Here is a 19,497-nt window from a genome sequence, read left to right on the forward strand (position 1 = left end):
GTAGAACATGAGATAGTTTCTACAGCTTTAGAATAGCTATGAACTTTAGCCATAGAATTTCCCAACTGGCTTACCACAATGATCTCCATAGGAATAGGAACTGGGAGCTTCTCCTTAAACCGGAAATTGATTTCCTTGCCAATCAGCAACAAAACAATGCACGTTAATCCAACAATCATTGCAGCAATGTTGGTTGTTGTTATTTTTGAAAGCACGGCAGCTATGCTCTGTAACATAACAGAAGCATCATAATTATTCTTAAGAAAACAGAATCTTCATGGAGATTTGCCACAAAAGAGCAAATTATACATTGCTTTTCAGCTGTGGTTTCATTCTAAATTTATAACCGCAGTGAATGAGGGCCTTACCAAAATACCCATTGTTCCTACAAAACACAGAAGACTAGAGTATCTCAGTGAGAGAAATGCACTTGAATCATTTACAGTATCCGTGTTCCTTAAAGGGGGCAAAAATTTGGAGAAAAAACTTTAATGGGGTTAAAAGCCTAAACTAAACCATGTCTCTCATCCTAAACATTTCCACATATTCCTCAGTGGCAGCTACCTGAAAGCAATAAATGCAAACTCCTTCTAATACCTTCAAATATTCTTTGGCAAGTCACATTTACTTAGAGCTGCATGAACTATTCTGAAACAATAAAACTGCTGATAGAACTATTGAGGTTGCCATAACAATATGATTAAATAACAGTGATCCTGCAATGCTGCTGAACTGGCCATTATTCCAAATAACCTTTTAATTGAAAATGCTTACTATAAGGGTGTTAGAAAAAAAACCTGCTGGAATACACAAGTTGCTAGAGGGTAAATAATTCCCCATACTGATTATTCCCCCTTCTTCCACTGCATTAAAATAAATAAATATATAAATAACTTTTTTGGTTATTTATTAGGTATTTGAAAGAAAATCAACATACTCTTCCATATGCAGATTGAAAATTGGTTGTTATACATTCAAGATGTCCTGGTAGTATGCATCTTGAATTTATAACTTTTCTTCTATTTGTTTGGCAATATTGATTGGTTCCCAGACTGAACAGCAAATTTTGGAATTAATCATTAATGCAGACTTGTTTCCAAAAGGTTTGTTATATCTGCACAAACATACAAAATAGAAGTATTTTCTATAACCTACATGTAGATGAAATCCTGAAGCTTCATTATTGCCTAGCCATCAATCTGCTCAAAGCTTAAGTTTTCACAGACATCTGAGATCTTCCCTTTTCATCCACTGAAGAGTGGAAAGATTCTGAGAGTAACATTTCCTAGCTTTGAGGAACACACCTGATTTACAGTGAAGTGTTTCAGGAGCACATTTTCCCCCAAGGCATAAGAGACTCGTTTCAGTGAACAGTATCTGTTCATATTATGAAACTACATTCAGCAGAATCCTAAAATCTGCCCATCTCAGACAGTGCAGATCTGCCAAGTCACACTTGGGCTGCACTTTCAGATATTCATATATTGCTATGGCATTTAAAGACCTCATACCCAGAGTTCATTTCTGAAGATTATTCCACTTAGTGCCAAATAATACATAAAAACATGAAAAAAGCTTAGGAGCTAGAATTTGCATGCTTGGTAAGTGTAATTACTCACATATACAACTGAAAGGGGTCCACTGTACCGGCTAGTCTTGATGCCAAGAAGGTACTTGAATTGGGAAACAGAGACATGAACTGCAGCTGCAGTGGTAAACCCGTGCACCAGGGGCTCTGTTAGATAGATGGCCACAAATCCAAATCGAAGGAAACCTAAACACAACTAATGAAAAAGAGAAGTGCCAACCCTGTGACTCCAAGTATTGTCTGGATATAGCACACACCCCCCCCTCTCCTTTCCTCAATGCCCAGGCCAGATCAGACAAACCTGAACTTGGCTTTTCTAAAGCCAGTACAGTAAGCAGCCATCAATGCACCCAATCTTCCATGCCACTGGCAGATCCAGTGTGAGATATGGGTATGTATGTATGCATTGTTTGTGTGCATTTATGGACAGATTAGAGAACATCAGTTGAGTTTTTCTGATAGGATAGGAAAAAAATGAAAAGGGGGAATAACCTAATTTTTTTTCCAGTCCAGCTAAGATGCCAGATAAAGTCCTGCCTCCAATGCATCCATCCCCAGTTCCATTATGTAGCTGCCATAAAGCAGCCTGTATCCTACATGGAGTGGTGCAGAAGCACAAGTCTGTTTACAGGGGACCCACTGTGACCCAGCACTCCCTGCAAGTCCAGCAGCAGCAGCTGCCCTTACAGAAAACTGCAAGCACGTACCTGGATAAGTCCTGAAAGAAAGGCGAGAGCCACAGCTACCTGAACCCTCTTGGTATCCCTAGCACTGTAATATTCAAGGACATCTGTAATATTAGTAGAATTAGAGTCCAGAGAAAAAATTTCATCAGGCACTTCTCTTACAGCAACACCACCAACCATCATACTAACCACAGCAAAGGTGCCTGAAATAAGAGGGAGAGGAAAGTAATTACTTAAAATCCTGACAAGTTTTTTTTTTTTTTAGGAGTGGTTCTTATTGAGATATGCAGAATTAAACTAAAATAAGAGTTTTCTACCTTAATAATGTATTTTTTAGTCCCCAGATTTGCTCCAGTACTCAGCACCATTAAAGCTAGTTAGATAGTAAACATATACCTCGGCATATGAACTATATGAACTTACACCATCATTTTTTTCTATCTCAGTTTCTATTTTGCAAATTAAAGATTCATCCTGGCCACACAGACAGCTGACTGCAGCAATAAAATCATAGTTCAGGAGTTTGCAGCAGCCATTTCTAGAACTAATCTGGTACAAGATGCTCTTCTATTGCTTCCGAAGTAAAATAGATGAACTAACAATAAAAAGTACGGGTTATGTTCCATACCTTTGTGTTTCTTCTATGCACTTATATTTAAATTTATGGAAAAAAACTACACTTTCTACTTCTCCAATTTTATTTTTTACAGCTTTATTAAACACACACACAACACAGACTTTCAGTTCTCCATACAGATATACCTATTGATATGTGCTTGGAGGTTCCGAAAAAAGTATATAGAATAACAGGATAAAATGAAGAATATAGGCCAAATACTGGGGGAACAGCTGCCAGCAAAGCATAGGCTAAACCTAGAAAACAGACACAAATATGTATGTTAGATAAACAACAAAAATAAACCATCTGAAGCACAGGGATTTAAGCCTACTAAAACTAAACACACCTAATAGGAAATCTAGACTTGTCTCAAGTTTAAAAAACAGGAGATCTTTCAGTGAATAGTCTTGAAAATGTATAATCCTCTAGAGCAGTGCCTAGAAACATGATGGGGTGAGTCAGGAAACCAAAGCCCCTAATTATAGTCACTGCAGGTGTCTGTGTTCATGTGCACACTTGTGCACCTGTTTTGCCTTTGTGGGTGGAAGCACTCCTTAATGGCCAAGAAATCCCTTTTGTTACTTTTGTTTTTGTCTGCAGAAGAACCTGGTTAGAAACACCAATACCCTCAAAACAAGGGGGACACATTTGACTTTCTCTTCCTTCTCTGATCAGACATGGTGCTCATGGCAACCTATAACTGACTAAACACTATCCTCCTCCCTCACCCCAGAATAACTGGGATGATGTAACAGTTTATGTTTCCACAAAACATGCTTCAAAATGTAAAATAAGCAGAGAATGATTTCTGACAATCTGTAAGGTCACAGAGTTTATACAGCCTGGTATTCTTCCCAGAAACAAAGTCCTTTTGGTCATTAAGTCTGGTCCAGCTCCAGGCAGGGGAATGCAATCCAAATCATTCCTATCTCTAGTTGGGTCTGGCAAGCACAGCTGTGGAGCTGTGGGGAGAACAGCTCTGAGGAACACCAGGGAAGAACATCTCCCACCCTCTGTGTGACTCAGGGTGTGCTTGTCATGGGACCAGGCTCACAAGCAAGTGATGTACACCATGTGATATGGCACATAACTGTCCCAAGCAGTTGCAGCCAAAACAATAGCTCTACACAGCTTGTGTTAATGAGAACTTACACCAGAACAGAACAAATGGGCCTCAAGGAGAAAACACTGTATCCTGGCTTGGCTTGGTTCTGCACTCTCATAAGTGCAGGTTGGTAACACCTGTGTGTTCTTGCCACACTTGGGCAGACTGGTCCAAGTGAGGGGTAAAAATCTCAATGGGCCAGTGCCAATTCCAAACAGAAGCAATGGTTCTCCCACCATGGAGAGCCAGTGATACCCAAAAACACCTCTCCCTAATAATTTAAATTGGGAGACAAAGCATCGCATTGCAAAAAAAAAAAAAAAAAAAAAAGAGCTAAACCAAAGGGGCCTTGTGTGCCATTCAAGTGCTCTTGTGCAGTGTAGTAACTCACACAGCCTTGTTCTAGCCCTAAGCAATATCTGAGTCCTAACCAAAAATTAATATTTTCACCAAAATTGGACTGATGGTATTGTTTATTCTCTTGCTCAAATGAGCATTTCATTAAGTACTTGTGAAACTCATCCCACATATCTTCTCTCACCCAAGGGGTACCTCTCCTGACATCAGCCAACACCCTGTGTTGTAACAGCCTGGCCCTTAATATGATGATGAACTTAACAGTACAACTAACCAGAACTGAAAATCAGTGTTCAAAACTGGGAGGGTGAGTCTGTGTGAAGTTCCTGATCTGAATACCTTTTTATTCCCTTTCATTTGTACTGGCATTTTCAGAGACTGTCAGTGCCAAGGAAATAAAAGAGATATTGGCTTGATAGGAGGTCATGGCTTAAACACCATGGTCATTGTAATTCTGCCTGGAATAATTCCCAGGCTTCTTTGAACTCATTCTTTCTATAATTACATCCATTCCAGAAAAATGAAAGTTCAACTTTTGTGTTTTTAGAAAGGGAAAGATTAGGAGCAATTTAAGGGCATGTTTACAGTCACCAAATGAATAGTGTTTACTTTAAAAGAGAGTCACAAAATTAAGTATAAAGTTCACTGCTGCCCACTTAAATTTTAGTGTTCCTTCAGGTCATGACATAAATTATATTTCAGTATACAACTGGCAATATTTGTGTCTCATATATGACAGATATGCCTGAGAGTTAACCACATGAGCTATCAGTTTAAGATAAGTTGATGCTTCCATGTGTGGAAGAAAAAATAACCTTAATCAACAAAATAACCTTAATCAACAAAACCAGGAAGATATGGAAATAAAGAAATGATCTGCACAGACTAAGTTTGGGTAGTTAATTATTTTAATGGGTTACCACCTATTAAAATCTTGGATTTACAGATGAATTTTTCAGACCTACCTCAGCTTAAAGTGGAACACGTGAGGAGCAAATATGAAATAAGTCAACACAGAAGTAAACTTATGCTTAATTACATCACCATATGGACAGGGCTCTGCACAAATCAAAGAATTTCCTTGACTCCAAGACTTTCCAGAAAATCTACTGAGACTGTGGCAGCTGTTGTGAAGCTGCCATTCCCAGGGCAGTGGGCACCCCTTAATGATATTCCTTAGAAGTGCTATTGCTTTCTAACCTCCTAACACTTCTGAAACTGCTAATAGTAAGTGCTGGGCAAAACAAAGGATTCTACTGGTCCATTCACCAAGAGGTGAACAGAATAGTGAACACTGGATTTCTCTGACTTCCAGAGCCTGCTCCTGCTTCAGGAATGGGCTCCATTTACAGTGACACTTCTATTAAAAGTCATTTAATAGAAATTACCACAGATTTTAGGTCTTGTTACAGAGGGTACTTTTGAATTATTTCCACCACGTAAATCACTGCCCACTACTATGGTTCCAGTGTAAACTGGTGACTTCTAGCCTTAGGTATCAGTCTTTGAATTCTTGCATGTTCTTCTCTTGTTAAATTTAGCTTGGTTACTTTGTCCCAGTTAGTGTCTCAAACATAATGTCTATATGTCTGTTAGATATTGCTACCCTCTGTAGGAAATATGCCATGACTTTCACAACAATGAGATCAGTAAATAATATGGTGCATTCAGCAAATGTTTAGACATGCATTTAAACTGTGAAAAGCTAGTCTGACACTGAGAACTGTGGATACTGATTAGAGAGGGAGCTTCTCTCAGAGTTTGGTGCATATCACTGACTTGCACTTTAAAGGGAATCATCATTCTGGGCTGGTCTGCAGAATCCATGCTGATCTCCACACAGAGCCCTGACATACACATCCTGTTCTCAGGAGCACCTGTTTCACGATGCCAAGCACTACCATAAAAGCACATACAGAAAAAGCAAAGCAGAGAGAATTATAACCAGAGGTACACTCACCTTGAGGAAGCTGCATGATCCCAGTGCTTATACCTGAGATAATGTCACCCAATAAGTATTCCTTTACCGGGTAACGAGGAAGCCATTTTAAAATTGGTAAGAAATTATAAAGATGGGACTTGGCTTTCTTAGAAGAACAACTGGAAATACAAAGCAGAAAGACAGTTAGACACTAGGGGACAAACAGGTTGCAAAACTTCTTTTCATCCCTATATAGGAAAATAGCTCCTTCACAGGCAGGCTCAGACTCCTGATGACAGTAATTTCTGGACATGCTTAAGCACAAACAACTATGCCTCCAGTTAATTTAGCCCTTAATCACATGTTAGTGCTATTCACAAACAAGACAAAAGTCTTGTGAGCCTGGAGGTCAGTGGGAAGTAAAACTTCCAGTCTATACACAATTGAGTGGTCATACAACACCTTTTGCTGAGATCACTCCTAGTAACAAAGCCCCTGAGCATAACTTGCTTCCTGATAGTGGTTTTCACTCATCAGAGTACTTTGCAGTGCTTTTTCCCATTTACTAGTTCTGTGCTTTATACTGGTTTGATCATAATGTTATATATTACTATGCTTTAGATTTTTTTATTAATTTAATCAGTACTAATTACTATCACTACTAGTACTGATAGACATTTCAGGCTATTTGAGTGCATAACCCTTCTTCACCCGGAAAGGGAAGGCACTGAAGCCAGCAGCACTGACCCTTGTGGCTCTTAGCAGAGCTATTAACCTTTTGAAACCCATGACTCATGATAGAGCCAGGAAACCAATATCTCTATCCAGTAGTGCTTTGCATCGTATCTTGATTATACTGTGGTAAGTTTAACCTTGGCTAAAAATGTAACACAGGGATTGTATAAATGCTTTTCTGCATAGGGGAATTGCAAGACAATTGCAGAGATTTATTAGCATTTCTGAATTGCAAAGTGAAGAAGCTTGATGCTACAAGTGAGAAAGTCATCCACACTTCTCTGTGGTTAAGTAGACTGTATCACAAGAAGGAGGGTTTTGATCCAGTTTTTTAAATTCAGGACAGATTCAGTTTTCTGAGGTAGAATTAAGTGTCTTTACCATTGAAGTAATTCCATAAACCAAAGCAAATCTCCTAATGTCAAATTATGTGAACAGGAGTACTTTATAGAAAAGCAATTTTGTTGTCCTGCAGAACAAGGTTTGAGAAAGAAATGGAAAAAAACTCTGCAAATGAAGCATGGATAAACACAAAGCTAATGAGAACTTTGCTAGAACTTAAATCCCCTGGTATCATGGAGCACAGCTAAAGACATTTCACATCTAACCAGATGATTCCAAGGCAGTTAATTAAAAGCTAGAGAATGCCTTTAGTAAGTTCTTATTAGACTAATAATTTAGAACTCTACACAGCTATCACACTTCTCCATTCTTCTGTGAAATGATCATGTGAAGCACAAATTTGGCCATAAGTATTTCCACATAAAAAGAATAGATATTTTTCTGAGTCTTATGAATTTATGTCATGCGATTTGACTAATACTTCACATTCCTAAGCTGCATATTTTCCTTTTGCACTTTGATTGCAATTCAACTGATTTATCCAACATTTTCTAATATAGTTATACATTAACATTAAAAACACATACATAGCTCCTTCCCAGTCTTGCTGAATAGTCAAAATAGAATTAGTGGCTTTATCTTATAGGTTTCTTTGAAGAGATTACCAGCTAAGTGCATGAATCAATTAAGAATTATAATATTTCTAACCAATGAAACAAAGATAAGACAAAAATCCCTACCGACAAGAATGTGCAATCTTCTGCCCTAAAGTCTGAGAGGTTCTCTGTCGTCTGTGCAGCTGTCCTTGCAGAAGCTCCTGGTTGTATATTGGTCTCTGTACACAATACATCTGGGTTTGCTCAAGACTTGCTTCTTGCTCTTGAGCATGTTCCATAGCTGATCTCACAGAGTAGCAGTGAAGGAAGAACAGTTCCACGGGCTCCACTAAAAAACCTGGTTGCAGACAAAATAAGTTTGGTTTCCTTTTTAATTCAGATTTGGCATTTCCTTTCAAATAATGTATTTTGACAAGCAAGAGACAAGAATTGTGATTGCAGCCTAATTAGTCTGTAACAGCAGTAAGAAAATAAATCACAGTCTTCAGTATATGCAAGCCATTAATTTATGCTTCTCTTGTATAATGAAAGCTTTTGCATGAATTACCTTGTAAATAAGAGCTGAAATGAACTTGGAAGGTTGTATTCATGCTTATCTAGATTTTCCCTCAGTTTTTAAAGAACGTGTCAATGTAGGAGGGAGATTCCCTTACTGCTGAGTTACTTCCTGCTTACTCACAAACTGGCATATCCATTTTCAAAAGACAGAACTCTGACTTTAACACTGAGAAACACACTTCTTTCTTCCAGATTGTCAGTTGCTTCCTGCATCCATCCACCTGCTTTCCCCTCTACTTCAGAAGCTTCTTTTTATCCAAACAGCATCTCAAGGATACACAATCCACTACTTTCAAACAATTATTATTTTGAAGGATGTGCCACTTACTACTATTCTCAATCTGCACTGACTAAAACAGGAATCGGGAGATATGCCCAGTTTTAAAACTAGCCAGAAGGTTTGTAGAGATCTATTTGTCTGCCTGATTCAGTGCCACAAACATCTTAACATGTTTAAAAGACACTCTGCTACTCCATTGCCCCATGTTTGCTGCTTTCAGAAATACCAGGCAAGAAACACAACTCCCAGTTCTGAGCAGTGACAGGGCTGCTATGCTGTTAGGCAGAGATGCTGGCTAGTGCCACATTTGATGACAGGACGTGAGTGCAGTGGGAAACAGAGCCATCATTATGAACAAGGCCTTGGGCTCAAGTCCAGCAAGTCACTTAAGCATGTGTTTGCCTTCAACCAAGGGTGCTAACCCAGGGGTGTTCCGTTTTTAGCTGTACATCAATACTTTTCTGGGAAACAGTTACCACACAGACATTAAACAAATTGCTACCTAAACACTCAGACAAAGCTAACTATGATTGGTCCAACATTCTGATTCAGCAAATACAGTCAGACCACCGGAAAAATACCAATATTGCTATCTATGCCTTCACTCTGATGAAAGTGCTGGAATTTTCCACTCAGGTCTTGGTAGTCTCCTAGAGCTGACAGAGCCTAGCATCTCTTCAGTTCTCAGTATTTCATAAGCAATATTCTCCCTAGTCAGCAAGAAAAGGATATTTTTACTAAAATTGTAATGTTTTATTTACTGCACACTCTATATTGACTTCAGCTTTATTGTATGAAATAAAGGTGATCCTACTTGAGGATCCATGATCCCCAGAAGTCCCTTCAAGCCTCAAAAATTCTGGGATTCCATAATGATCCCTTATGTCATTATTCACCTAGAATCTATCTTTTCCAGTAATTAATTTATGTGTTCTGGCAACATTAGCTTTATCTACAAATTAAGAAGCAATTTTAATCAGTCCTAAACAGAAAATCCACTCAAATTAGAACAAAAACTGCAGCTGCATGCAAAAGACACAAACCAAATCAGTTCAATGACTTGGTTTTGGCCAAACTTCTCCAATGAAATGAGAATGCAACATGAAAACATTTTTAGCCAAGGTTTTAAAACGTGCACCCTACCTTCTTTCTGCTACAAAGGACTGCAATGCAAGACAGTGCCCTGCTAACCCCAAACAATTCAGCTCCTGAATTTCCACCTTTGAGTTTTTTTGGCTTCAGGTAGATTGGTTAATATATGGAAGAGCCACACGACCTTGTAATGTAAATCTAGACCTGGAGAGGTCTGGACATCTCCAGTTCTCTACACATGCTCCAGCTCTTCCAGGTACTATAAGCATTTACAGAACAAAAGAAGTTCCATCCTGCCTGTGTTTTTCATAGTGAAATAAATTATTCAAATGGTGTATTTGATTAACTGAACAAGGCCCAACTCTAAATCAGTTATCCAGATCATGGCAAGTGTTAGTTTGGAATACTACCAGAGGTCACAACCCAAGTTTCACCGTCACTCAGTCTGAAGGTTTTTAAACTGCAGACTGAATGTTTCTGATTCTGTTAGAATAAGGAAGTTACACTGCACTGAATTGTGAGAACCAGCTAGAAGTAAAGTAACTTGAGGGAGGACATGATAGGATCTTATGTTTACCTTCAGGAGATACAAGAACATGGAAATCAAATCACATGTCATTAAAAGAGATCCTAAATCTACCTAAAGCTACTGCTGGACGTATCACATTCTTTTTTTCCATGTCATGTCGCCAACTTCATCTTAACAGCCCTGCCTAAGCACGTTCCCTGCTGACAACCTAAAATACTAAGATGTAGATAATAAAGTAACTATTAAAATCTTTTATATCATACCTCTCTTGCAAAAGTATACAGAGAGCAAGACTGAGATGGTTATCTTTAAAAGAGATGATACACATTGTCCATTAAGTAGCAAAACAGTAACATTTCATGACTGGTTCGACTGTCTCTCCAAGTGTATGCTGTAGAACAAACTGCCAACACAATTATCCAAGGCTCAGAAATTGAGCCTTACCCTTCACTCCCAGAATGCTTGAAGAACAAAAGCAAGGTACTGTCATTTTCATTAAAAGAATGCTTACTGCTATGATTTCTGAAAACTCATATACCTTTATCCAGAGGAAGAGAAAGGCAATAGTGGTTACTGGAACACTGCTTTGTAACACTGCTTTTGGTGGTTGCAACACCAACCTTTGAACTTCATGGCAAGAATAAAGTTAAAAAGCTGTAAGAAACCCTGTCATTAATCTTATCAGCCAGATAACAGTTGAGTTGAAGTAGTTAAAACCTGTATGCAAAAGACTTAAGAATTGGCAGTTCTTTATCTGACTGATAAAGGCCTTATGTCTTTACTGCTATTATCAAATTGATGGTGTTAAAGAAAAAAAAAAAAAAAAGTGAAGCAAACATGAATTTATAACGCTATCACTAATAAATTAGCACTTTCTCTTCCCAATCTTAGCTGATAAAGGAGGTCTGTCAAGCCATCTGCACTGATTCTTGTAGAGGACAATAATTTTCGATCCAAATCACATGAATCAGAGTGCAACCATAAAATTTATACGGACAGAGATTTGACTGTTGTTCCTTAGATTCAAAATACAACTATGTGGAGAAAAAAGCAAGAAGCTGGAGACATTAGGACTGGTGTACCATGTGACTCTTGCAGCTTTCATAGGCACTTTCGCTCCTAACGTGTATCTAACCTGAATGTGCCTGAACTACCTAAGGAAATGGGGGAGTCAAATCCATTGGCTTGCCTGTCTTAAAAGAGCAAAACCCCTTTTGGAAGCTAAGCACAAATTGCTTTGAGTAGCAGAAAAGCACAGGTGGACAGTACTAGTACTGTGTTAAAGTGTGTCCTCTGCTAGAGAATTCCAGGTTTGATCATGAACTAAAAAGTCTATGGAATATTTTTTGTCTTCAAGCTTACAAACAGAGGTGACTGTCATCAGCCAAAGGGCTGGTGGAGATACTGTCACTCAATGTAAAATATGATGTACTCTGAAAAGCAGTTACTGCAAGGTCTGTTCCTAGTGTCTGAAGAGCCAAGACACAAAACCAGGTGATTTTAGGAACCACATAATGGCTCATTTCTTTCTTTCCTCTCTGGACTCATTCCCCAGTGCCCTATGGCCTTCCATTTTTCAACCTGAGTGACATGTACAAAGTTGTTTTTAAAATAAGCACAAAGGTGAAAAATGACTGGGTGGGGTCATAAGGAATGTGTTCTTCTAGTTTTATTGGACTGTTCCCATCATTCTCATTTCTCCTCCATTACTCCCATTAAATCCACTAACAACTAGATTTTTTTAAACTGGAAGCCTTCATGAATTCAGCCTTCATAAATTTAGAAGTAACTTAATAAACAAACAAAATTTTCCTTGTGTAGGTCCTAATCTAAGAAATGCACTCCTGTAGTGAACCTTCAGGGAAAAAAAAAATCACGACCTTTAATTTTTGTGCAGCTTTTAGACAGGCAAAATTTCCACTCTATTCATTAGAAAGGTAAAATGTTTAGTAAAACAACTGTGTTTAGTTGTATGATAAAAGCTTCTCCACACACCTAGAGTGTTACTTAGAACAGCAGGATGGAGAACCTGGATAGGGTGGCCAGGGCCACCACATGAGCCGTCAGCCTATCAGAAGCTCAGCGGCACCAGTCCAGAGTATACAAGGGTCACCTAGGGACCCTGGAAGTCCCTGCCAGCTCTGGGTGTGAACAGCATCTGCTCATCTCTAAGAGTAAGAACACTCAGGGGCAGCAGAAGGGGTCCTGGGCAGTCCTGGCCAGTCACACATGTGCACATGATAGTCTGTACCAACAACTAAAGTAGGTTGAGGGCTCGTATGTCCAGCTCAGCTGGGAAGATTGGGATGAAGGAGCTACCAGACAGACTGTGAGCCTGTGTGCTGGAGGGATCCACCTTGCAGATGTGTGATGTATCTCTGCATTATGTACCTATAGTCTCAGTACTGGGCCTCCATCCTGCTTAGCTAGAGAGAGCAGAGGGGATGAAGCTGTCAGTGTTGCCTCTCTCATATGCATGACTTGCCATGGATAAATGTAAGTACACTGTGTATGTGTGTCCTGTGTGTGTGTGCTTATGGAAAACACATCTTCAGCCTTGGTACTGCTTGGATCTGGGGATATGGAGCAGCAGCAGCAGCCCCACTTTCCTCAGGCTGTTGAATTCAGTGTGATATATTTCTCTCTAGTGAACCTATCGTAGTCACTGAAAAGAGCATAATAATAACATCAAGCATAAGGATCCTTCTCTCAAAATGGTAACAAATTAGACATATATATATACACACACACACTTAAAAATAATAAGATTATGTAACTGTTAAGAGGTAATTTATATTTCATGTTTCTTGCCAAAAAATACTTAAGTCCCCAAAGGTTTACTCCATGGACTAATGAATTCATTAGTGTCTTAACAGTGTCTTATCAACCAGCAATCTTATGTTTTTTTTCATCAACAGAATGTTTTAGGAACCTGGTATGATGATTGATCTGTTTAATCTATTCCACATAAGATAAACACCTGGAGCACTTTGAGTAGCAGAACTTTTATACCTCAGAGGGAAGGAGACCAGAGATGGCTTCTGTTTCTAGTGCAAACACATTGATGACTATAAGAACCCATGGCAATATGATCATTCTTATTACCACTTTTTGCAACTTCAGTGACCTTGGATCCTAGTCTGCCATCCTCTTTCCCTTTGCCAAAAGCAGTAGCTGGTGATAGTGGAATCAGTAAGTTAATCAGAATGGTACTGTGGTTGATGACCCCTTTGTTGTGCTCAAGCCAACTGATAAGGGCATATACCACCTCAGAGACAGGTAATCATTAGCCAGCTTCATTTTCCAGAGAAAATCCACTGCCAAAAACTTTGCTGGAGTAGTTTTCATCATAAAGCTCCAGTTGATCAGAGGAGATAACATAAATCAAGATCATCCATACACCAAGCTAAACCAGAACAATCTCTTTACTTCTTGTGATCTCAGTGCACCAATGACCTCCAGCAGCTGGTTCATTTTTTCAGGCAAAGTGGCACATGCAGAAAGCAAACAAATGTCTGTGCAGAAAGAAATTACTTCATTCTATGATACACTCTTCCTTCTGCAGAGAAGCCAACAGAAGAATTCTCCCCTATCTGCTTCATCAACTCTTTACACACATCATTACCCTCTCAAGTGCTGCATCAAGTTAAAAATAAACAACAAAAAAAATAGAAGATTGTTATTTATAACTAAAATCATTTCAGTCATCATGTTTATAGTGCAAACCTCTCAAGTCACAGAGGAAACCGAAGGATAGTGAAAACGTGTGGGCAGAGGAAGAAATGACGGGGGTGCAGAGAGGGAAGAAGAAAGAGTTTAGAATGGGATTACAATTTCTATTCTACTTTTCACTGCTGAAAATATGGCATAAAGTAACTACAGTACTTAAGTAACATGAGGTTTTGAAAAGTCTCCAAGTATCCTCTACAAGGCTCTCTTTCTAACACATTCTGAAAGGGTATGTTCCTTTGCAAAACAGGCTACAGCCACTGCCCTGCCTGAAGAAATTCCTGATGCTTCTGAAAGGCAACACAACTTCAGCATAGGACAGCCACTCCCTGGGAAAGTACTAGTGCTAACTGTTTCTCAAAGCTGCAACTCTCTTCTGGATAGCTTTGAGAATTTCCTTATCCATATTAGGATCTGCTAACATTTCATTCTTGGAAGCTACTTTAAAACACATTTTCTGTGGTTTTTTTCTGCACTAGGTATCAAACCAAATCCTACATTAGCAGACCATGACTGATGATAGATCCTGTCCCCATTTATACAACTGTTGCTTGGTTAAGATGTTATCTAAACAATAGCATTCTCCTGTCTCCTATGTACTTGAATGTTGCTTCATGATCTGAAGGTGAGTGCCACCTCAGTGGGAATAACCTTCCTCAACATTTTGATGCTAAGGTTACACCTAAAAGCCACAAGTGCACAGCCAACACAGGCCAACACTGCCTCTGCTTGAAATATTTAAAAAGCCACTGTGAGCAAAGAAAGCGTAGAGAAGTTTCTCAAATAAGTGTTTCACAGCAAACCTCTGCTTTATTTGCAGCCCACCTTATGGCTTCATATTTCTTCTGTGCTGATGAAATTTTAGTGTGAGACAGCCTCATGTCTGTTCTTAAGTGCACAAACAAAAAGACCAACCCTCTTGGAGGTGAAAACTTTCACAAATGGCCCTTTAAGTGTGTTTTGCAGAACAACCCTGCATGAAAAGACTCCTGCAACAGCTACACTAGAACAGGGTGTCTTGATGAAGGAACTGGAAGAGCAAGAAGGGTATCTGGGCTGAGGATCACCAAATGAAATGAAGAAAGGTTCATTGAGTAATCTTCTGATAATTTCTTCTTGCAAGAACCTTTCTTTCTCAGGAACATATATGCAAAAGAAACAAATGTCACCAGAAAGCAAGGAAGAAAAAAATCAGACTCACTATTACTGTAGTTAGACTTAGGTCACCTGTTCAGCTATACAGGCATAAATGAAACACACAAAACAATCATATATATATAAATTTTAAACATGAAACTGGCCAAGAAATTTAGCTGGAATAATATAATACAAAACTGAAAACAAGCAAAAAACAAGTACAGCTCAAAATTCCAAGAAGAAAAATGCAATGAACCAGAGACAGTAGAAAAAGAAACAGTAAACCTGAAAGAAATTGCAAGGGCTTAGAAAGCAATGTTATGTCAAAGCTGTAAGCTGGGGGAGGATCCTGGTAAAGTAGGATATGCAGGATTAGATACTGACCATGCTGAAGAGTTAAATGAACTCAGGTACAGCTTCCTCTGGGAAAAGACTTAAACCATGTTATGCTATAAAGTTAAGCAACAGCAAAACTTCAGTATTTAGCAAAGACATTACAGTTGCCTGCATCCGTGAAAGATCTGTCATTTTGTTACTGAAGTGACTCTTCAGATTTGCCTGATCTTAGCAGAGCCCTGTGAGAACAGGAATGGGCAGCTCCCTGTGGGCACCTCTGAGTAGCAATCCAAGTTTTCTTCTGCATGGGGTATGCATTTTTCTAATCCATGAAAACCAGGTAGAAATTCTATAATCCTTAATCAGTTCAATTCTTAATTGAGCTTAATTGACCAGTCCCTACTAGACTGAACTTCAACAAGGATGTTTCAAACAACAGACATGCAGCAATCTTTGATTTGGATTGGAAAATTCTGTCTCTGCCTTAGAATGGCAGAATGGTGGAAAGGACCTTCAAGACTACCTATTTCCAGCCCCCTGCCTTGGGCAGAGACACCTTCCACTAAGACCAGGTTGCTCAAAGCACCATTCAACATGAGATGAGAGGTTTTCTGAGGAGTTCCCAAATCTCAGCCCTGCCTCAGAACCTAATTTCCATAAAATAAACTAAAAGGAGCAATTTGATGTTTGCTCTAGACCAGTCTATGTGTCAGAACCTCAGATTTTCAATTAACAGATTAAAATCTATTAATTAGCTAACCCACACCCTCCCCAAAACCCACAATACTACAAGAACACAAATAGAATTGGACATACAAAAGGGTATGCCACAGTCAAAGCACAGCAGTAAAACCTGATCCCCTGTCTGGGCAAAAGCAGTAAGTTTTCAGTGAAGGCTGGAGAAAAGAAAGATTTTACCCAGGCAGTAAAAATATAATTGTCAAAAACCTCGCAGGAAGACAAACTCACTGTACTTTGTCAAATGGAAGGTTTTCCCAGCTTGCTACTGCACAAAACAAAATAAATAGTTTATGCAATGTTTTGAGAAGATTAGTCCAAGCTCCTACACAGGCCATTGCTTCATATATGTACTCTTTTAATCATAAATAAAAAAATCTAAATCCTATCAATGCAACTGACTTGCAAAATTCATTCAACTGCCTGCACAAATTTACAGCCATATCTTCAAACTTGCGGAAAAACTTGATATTGTCTGTGTATAGCTTTCCCATTACCTGAGCACACAGTAAATAACAACCAGACCCGCACTTTGCTGCTGCTTTTATTTTTGAAAAGCAAAAAGCTATAGGTAACTGGTTAGAAAATAACAGCAATGGCAGGTCTTGTAGCCATATGATGAAATATTATCAAGGACTATCAAGAAATACTGTCTAGCAGGACAACATTCTGCTGACTAACAGATCTAGGGAAAGAAACATCTGAATAACAATGGCGTTTAATTCATTAAAATTAACTGGGAAATCAACAGGCTAATTAGACCTTGAGAGTTTTAGATTCAGCATGGTTTTCTTGTGCTAAAAGTTAAAGCTTATGAAACAATCAGATAGAAAAAAAAAACCAGAAAAGAAAGCTTAAGAAAATCAGCTCTTACAGAAAAAATACACCAGCAATAAAATAGAAGAAATTGCAGTCAGCAGTTCATTGGGCAGAGACCAAGAGAGGCAGAGGAGCTCATACGACTCTGTGCTTTTCTGGGCAACTCAGTGGCTGCACAAAAGTCTTGGTTACATTTACGGAGCCTACAGCTGCAATTCATATTAATAGTAGCTCAAGATAATACTGGTCTGTCTATACTATAACAGTCAAAGCAGATAGACATATGTTCAGTTCTTCTTTCTCAAGTTATTAGCAAAAGAGCAACAGTGTGACAGCCATGTGCTAAATCTGTGCCTGTTTTCTATAGTTTTAGCATCACTCTAAATAATAACATCTTTCCTTGTGGTTTTGGAATATTTAAGCTCTAAAAACATTGAATTTTTGGGGACAGACTACTGTACCCATGAAAAACTGTGTGCTAAAGGTATGATTTGAACCACAGTAATGGACTAGAAATTCAAAACAAAAGGCAAGATGTAATGGCTGTTCAGTGCTCCAAGTTGTAAGATCTGATGGCTGAATCCAATAAAGCATTTTAGTAAGTATTCAGCTTAGAAAACAGAGCTCAGTTTGTGCCAGAGGGTAAAAACAGCACCATTTCCTAGGCCTTTCACCTAGATCATGCTCAATCATTTGCATTTTTTAAAATTACGTCTGCCTTTAAGCTAACTGTTACCCTGCACACAGACTTTGTACAGTATAAGCAGAAAAAGCACATCAGCTCCAGACACAATACTTAGAGGAAATTAGTTTAGAACCCAAGCATGGATGCAGCAGCAGGCTTGTTTCTTACTGGACTTAGAGCTTTCCTTCACTGAAATCTGATTCTGAATACAACTCAATATTGCCCCAACTCCCCCCATAAATATATGCAATGAAGCTTTAAATGCAATGAAGCTTTTAGAATGAGACTGATGAGTTAAATATCCTCAAGCCTATATAAGGGAGTAAATGTTATTGCAAATTAATATGCTTTATCAGCTACCAACAGCAGCCCTGCATGTGTGAAACTCCATTCTCTTCCTATACCTTTTCCACACTACATTTCAGAGGTGTTTCACAATACAGTGCAAGACTATTAACAAAACACTTCAGTTCGGAAATAATGCTAAATGCAGAACTGAAACATCTATCATGTCTTGGGAAGGCTTAGGACTGTCAGAAACCACATGTTCCAAAGTGTGATTACTGTCCCTTGATGAAGTCAAGAGGTGATCCCCACAGAGTTAATTCAGTGTAAACCACCTGCATGTGCTTGCTTCTGAAACAGTAAATCACCTTAGTTTTTCTATTTCTACAGCAGCAGTAAAGCAGCATCCTACTTAGGAAAATTCTGTAATAGAAGAGACAAGACACCTGTTAACCCAAAATACCTGTTACTGCATATTTAGTAAGACATTTTGAAAGTCTGTTTTCAGATTTAGTCTTCCTTTGAGAAAACTTCAGCCAAAATATTCCAGTGACCAGACCCTTGTTGTCAGTCATTGACATCAAAACCAATGCTGTACAACTGTATAACTGTGATAGATATGAAGAATTATGTATATTCTGCTGATTCATCTGCAGAAATAATGACAGCAATCTAATGTTTTTTCTTTTCCTTACTACTGGACTATCCCTAAATGCCTGTTGCAACAGCCACTTGGGTCCTCTGAAATTTCGAAGTATCCAAAAGCAGATTTCAACCATATTTCAGTGTTCAGACAACTTAAAATTTTGCAATAGCAGCATGAGCACGAGCATAGCAAATTTAAGCCTACTTACTTTTCTGTCTGGCTTGTCCTAGCTGCTTTCACCGATCCCTTGTAAGGAGTTCAAAACGTTCCCACAGCTCATGAAGCTGAAAAACACTGACATAGGGAAAGGCAAAATCTTCCTCTTTGCCTGAAAAGTGGGAGGGCATGAGAAGGTTGCAGGGAAACAGTTTAATTGAGGCTTTGGAAAGGTTTTGACGGGTTTTGGGCTGAAGCTAGTAATGAAGTGCAGAGCAGGTAGTTTTTGTCGCTACAAGACTTCTTGGGAGAGTCGCTCTGACCTAAACTGACAGCCCGCAGCTTACAGTCGGAGGGGTGCAGCCACAACACGAGGAAATGACTGATCTCTTCCCCTCCCTCCGGCTTCCCCTTGGGTGCTGCGCGTGTTTTACAGCACCGAGCGGCGCGGGCACCGCCGCTGCCCGAGAGCCGTTGGGAGGTGCGGGAGGCGCGGAGCGGCGCTGGCCCGGCTCTGCCCCCGGCTCGCCGCTGGCC

The 19,497-nt window shown here is 39.1% G+C and overlaps 1 protein-coding gene across 6 annotated transcripts in view; it reads right to left on the bottom strand.

Moving 5' to 3' along the window:
• Positions 1 to 19,497, bottom strand: part of SLC26A5 (solute carrier family 26 member 5) — a 33,327-nt gene that overhangs the window by 13,325 nt on the left and 505 nt on the right. For 2 of the 6 annotated variants that reach the window (XM_015628844.3, XM_015628847.3), the window contains exons 2-8: positions 19,013 to 19,098; positions 8,094 to 8,307; positions 6,316 to 6,455; positions 3,037 to 3,147; positions 2,296 to 2,477; positions 1,620 to 1,784; positions 75 to 227 (exon numbers count right to left, since the gene is read on the bottom strand). In XM_015628844.3, the coding sequence (XP_015484330.1) occupies positions 75 to 227; positions 1,620 to 1,784; positions 2,296 to 2,477; positions 3,037 to 3,147; positions 6,316 to 6,455; positions 8,094 to 8,248 (906 nt within the window). In that variant the 5' untranslated portion in view covers positions 8,249 to 8,307; positions 19,013 to 19,098. Of the gene's footprint in view, positions 1 to 74; positions 228 to 1,619; positions 1,785 to 2,295; positions 2,478 to 3,036; positions 3,148 to 6,315; positions 6,456 to 8,093; positions 8,308 to 19,012; positions 19,422 to 19,497 lie in introns of those variants that run through there. The other 4 variants (XM_015628842.3, XM_033514856.1, XM_015628843.2 and 1 more) reach the window with 4 other exon arrangements.

Source organism: Parus major, chromosome 1A (assembly GCF_001522545.3).
Source record: "Parus major isolate Abel chromosome 1A, Parus_major1.1, whole genome shotgun sequence".
Lineage (NCBI taxonomy): Eukaryota > Metazoa > Chordata > Aves > Passeriformes > Paridae > Parus > Parus major.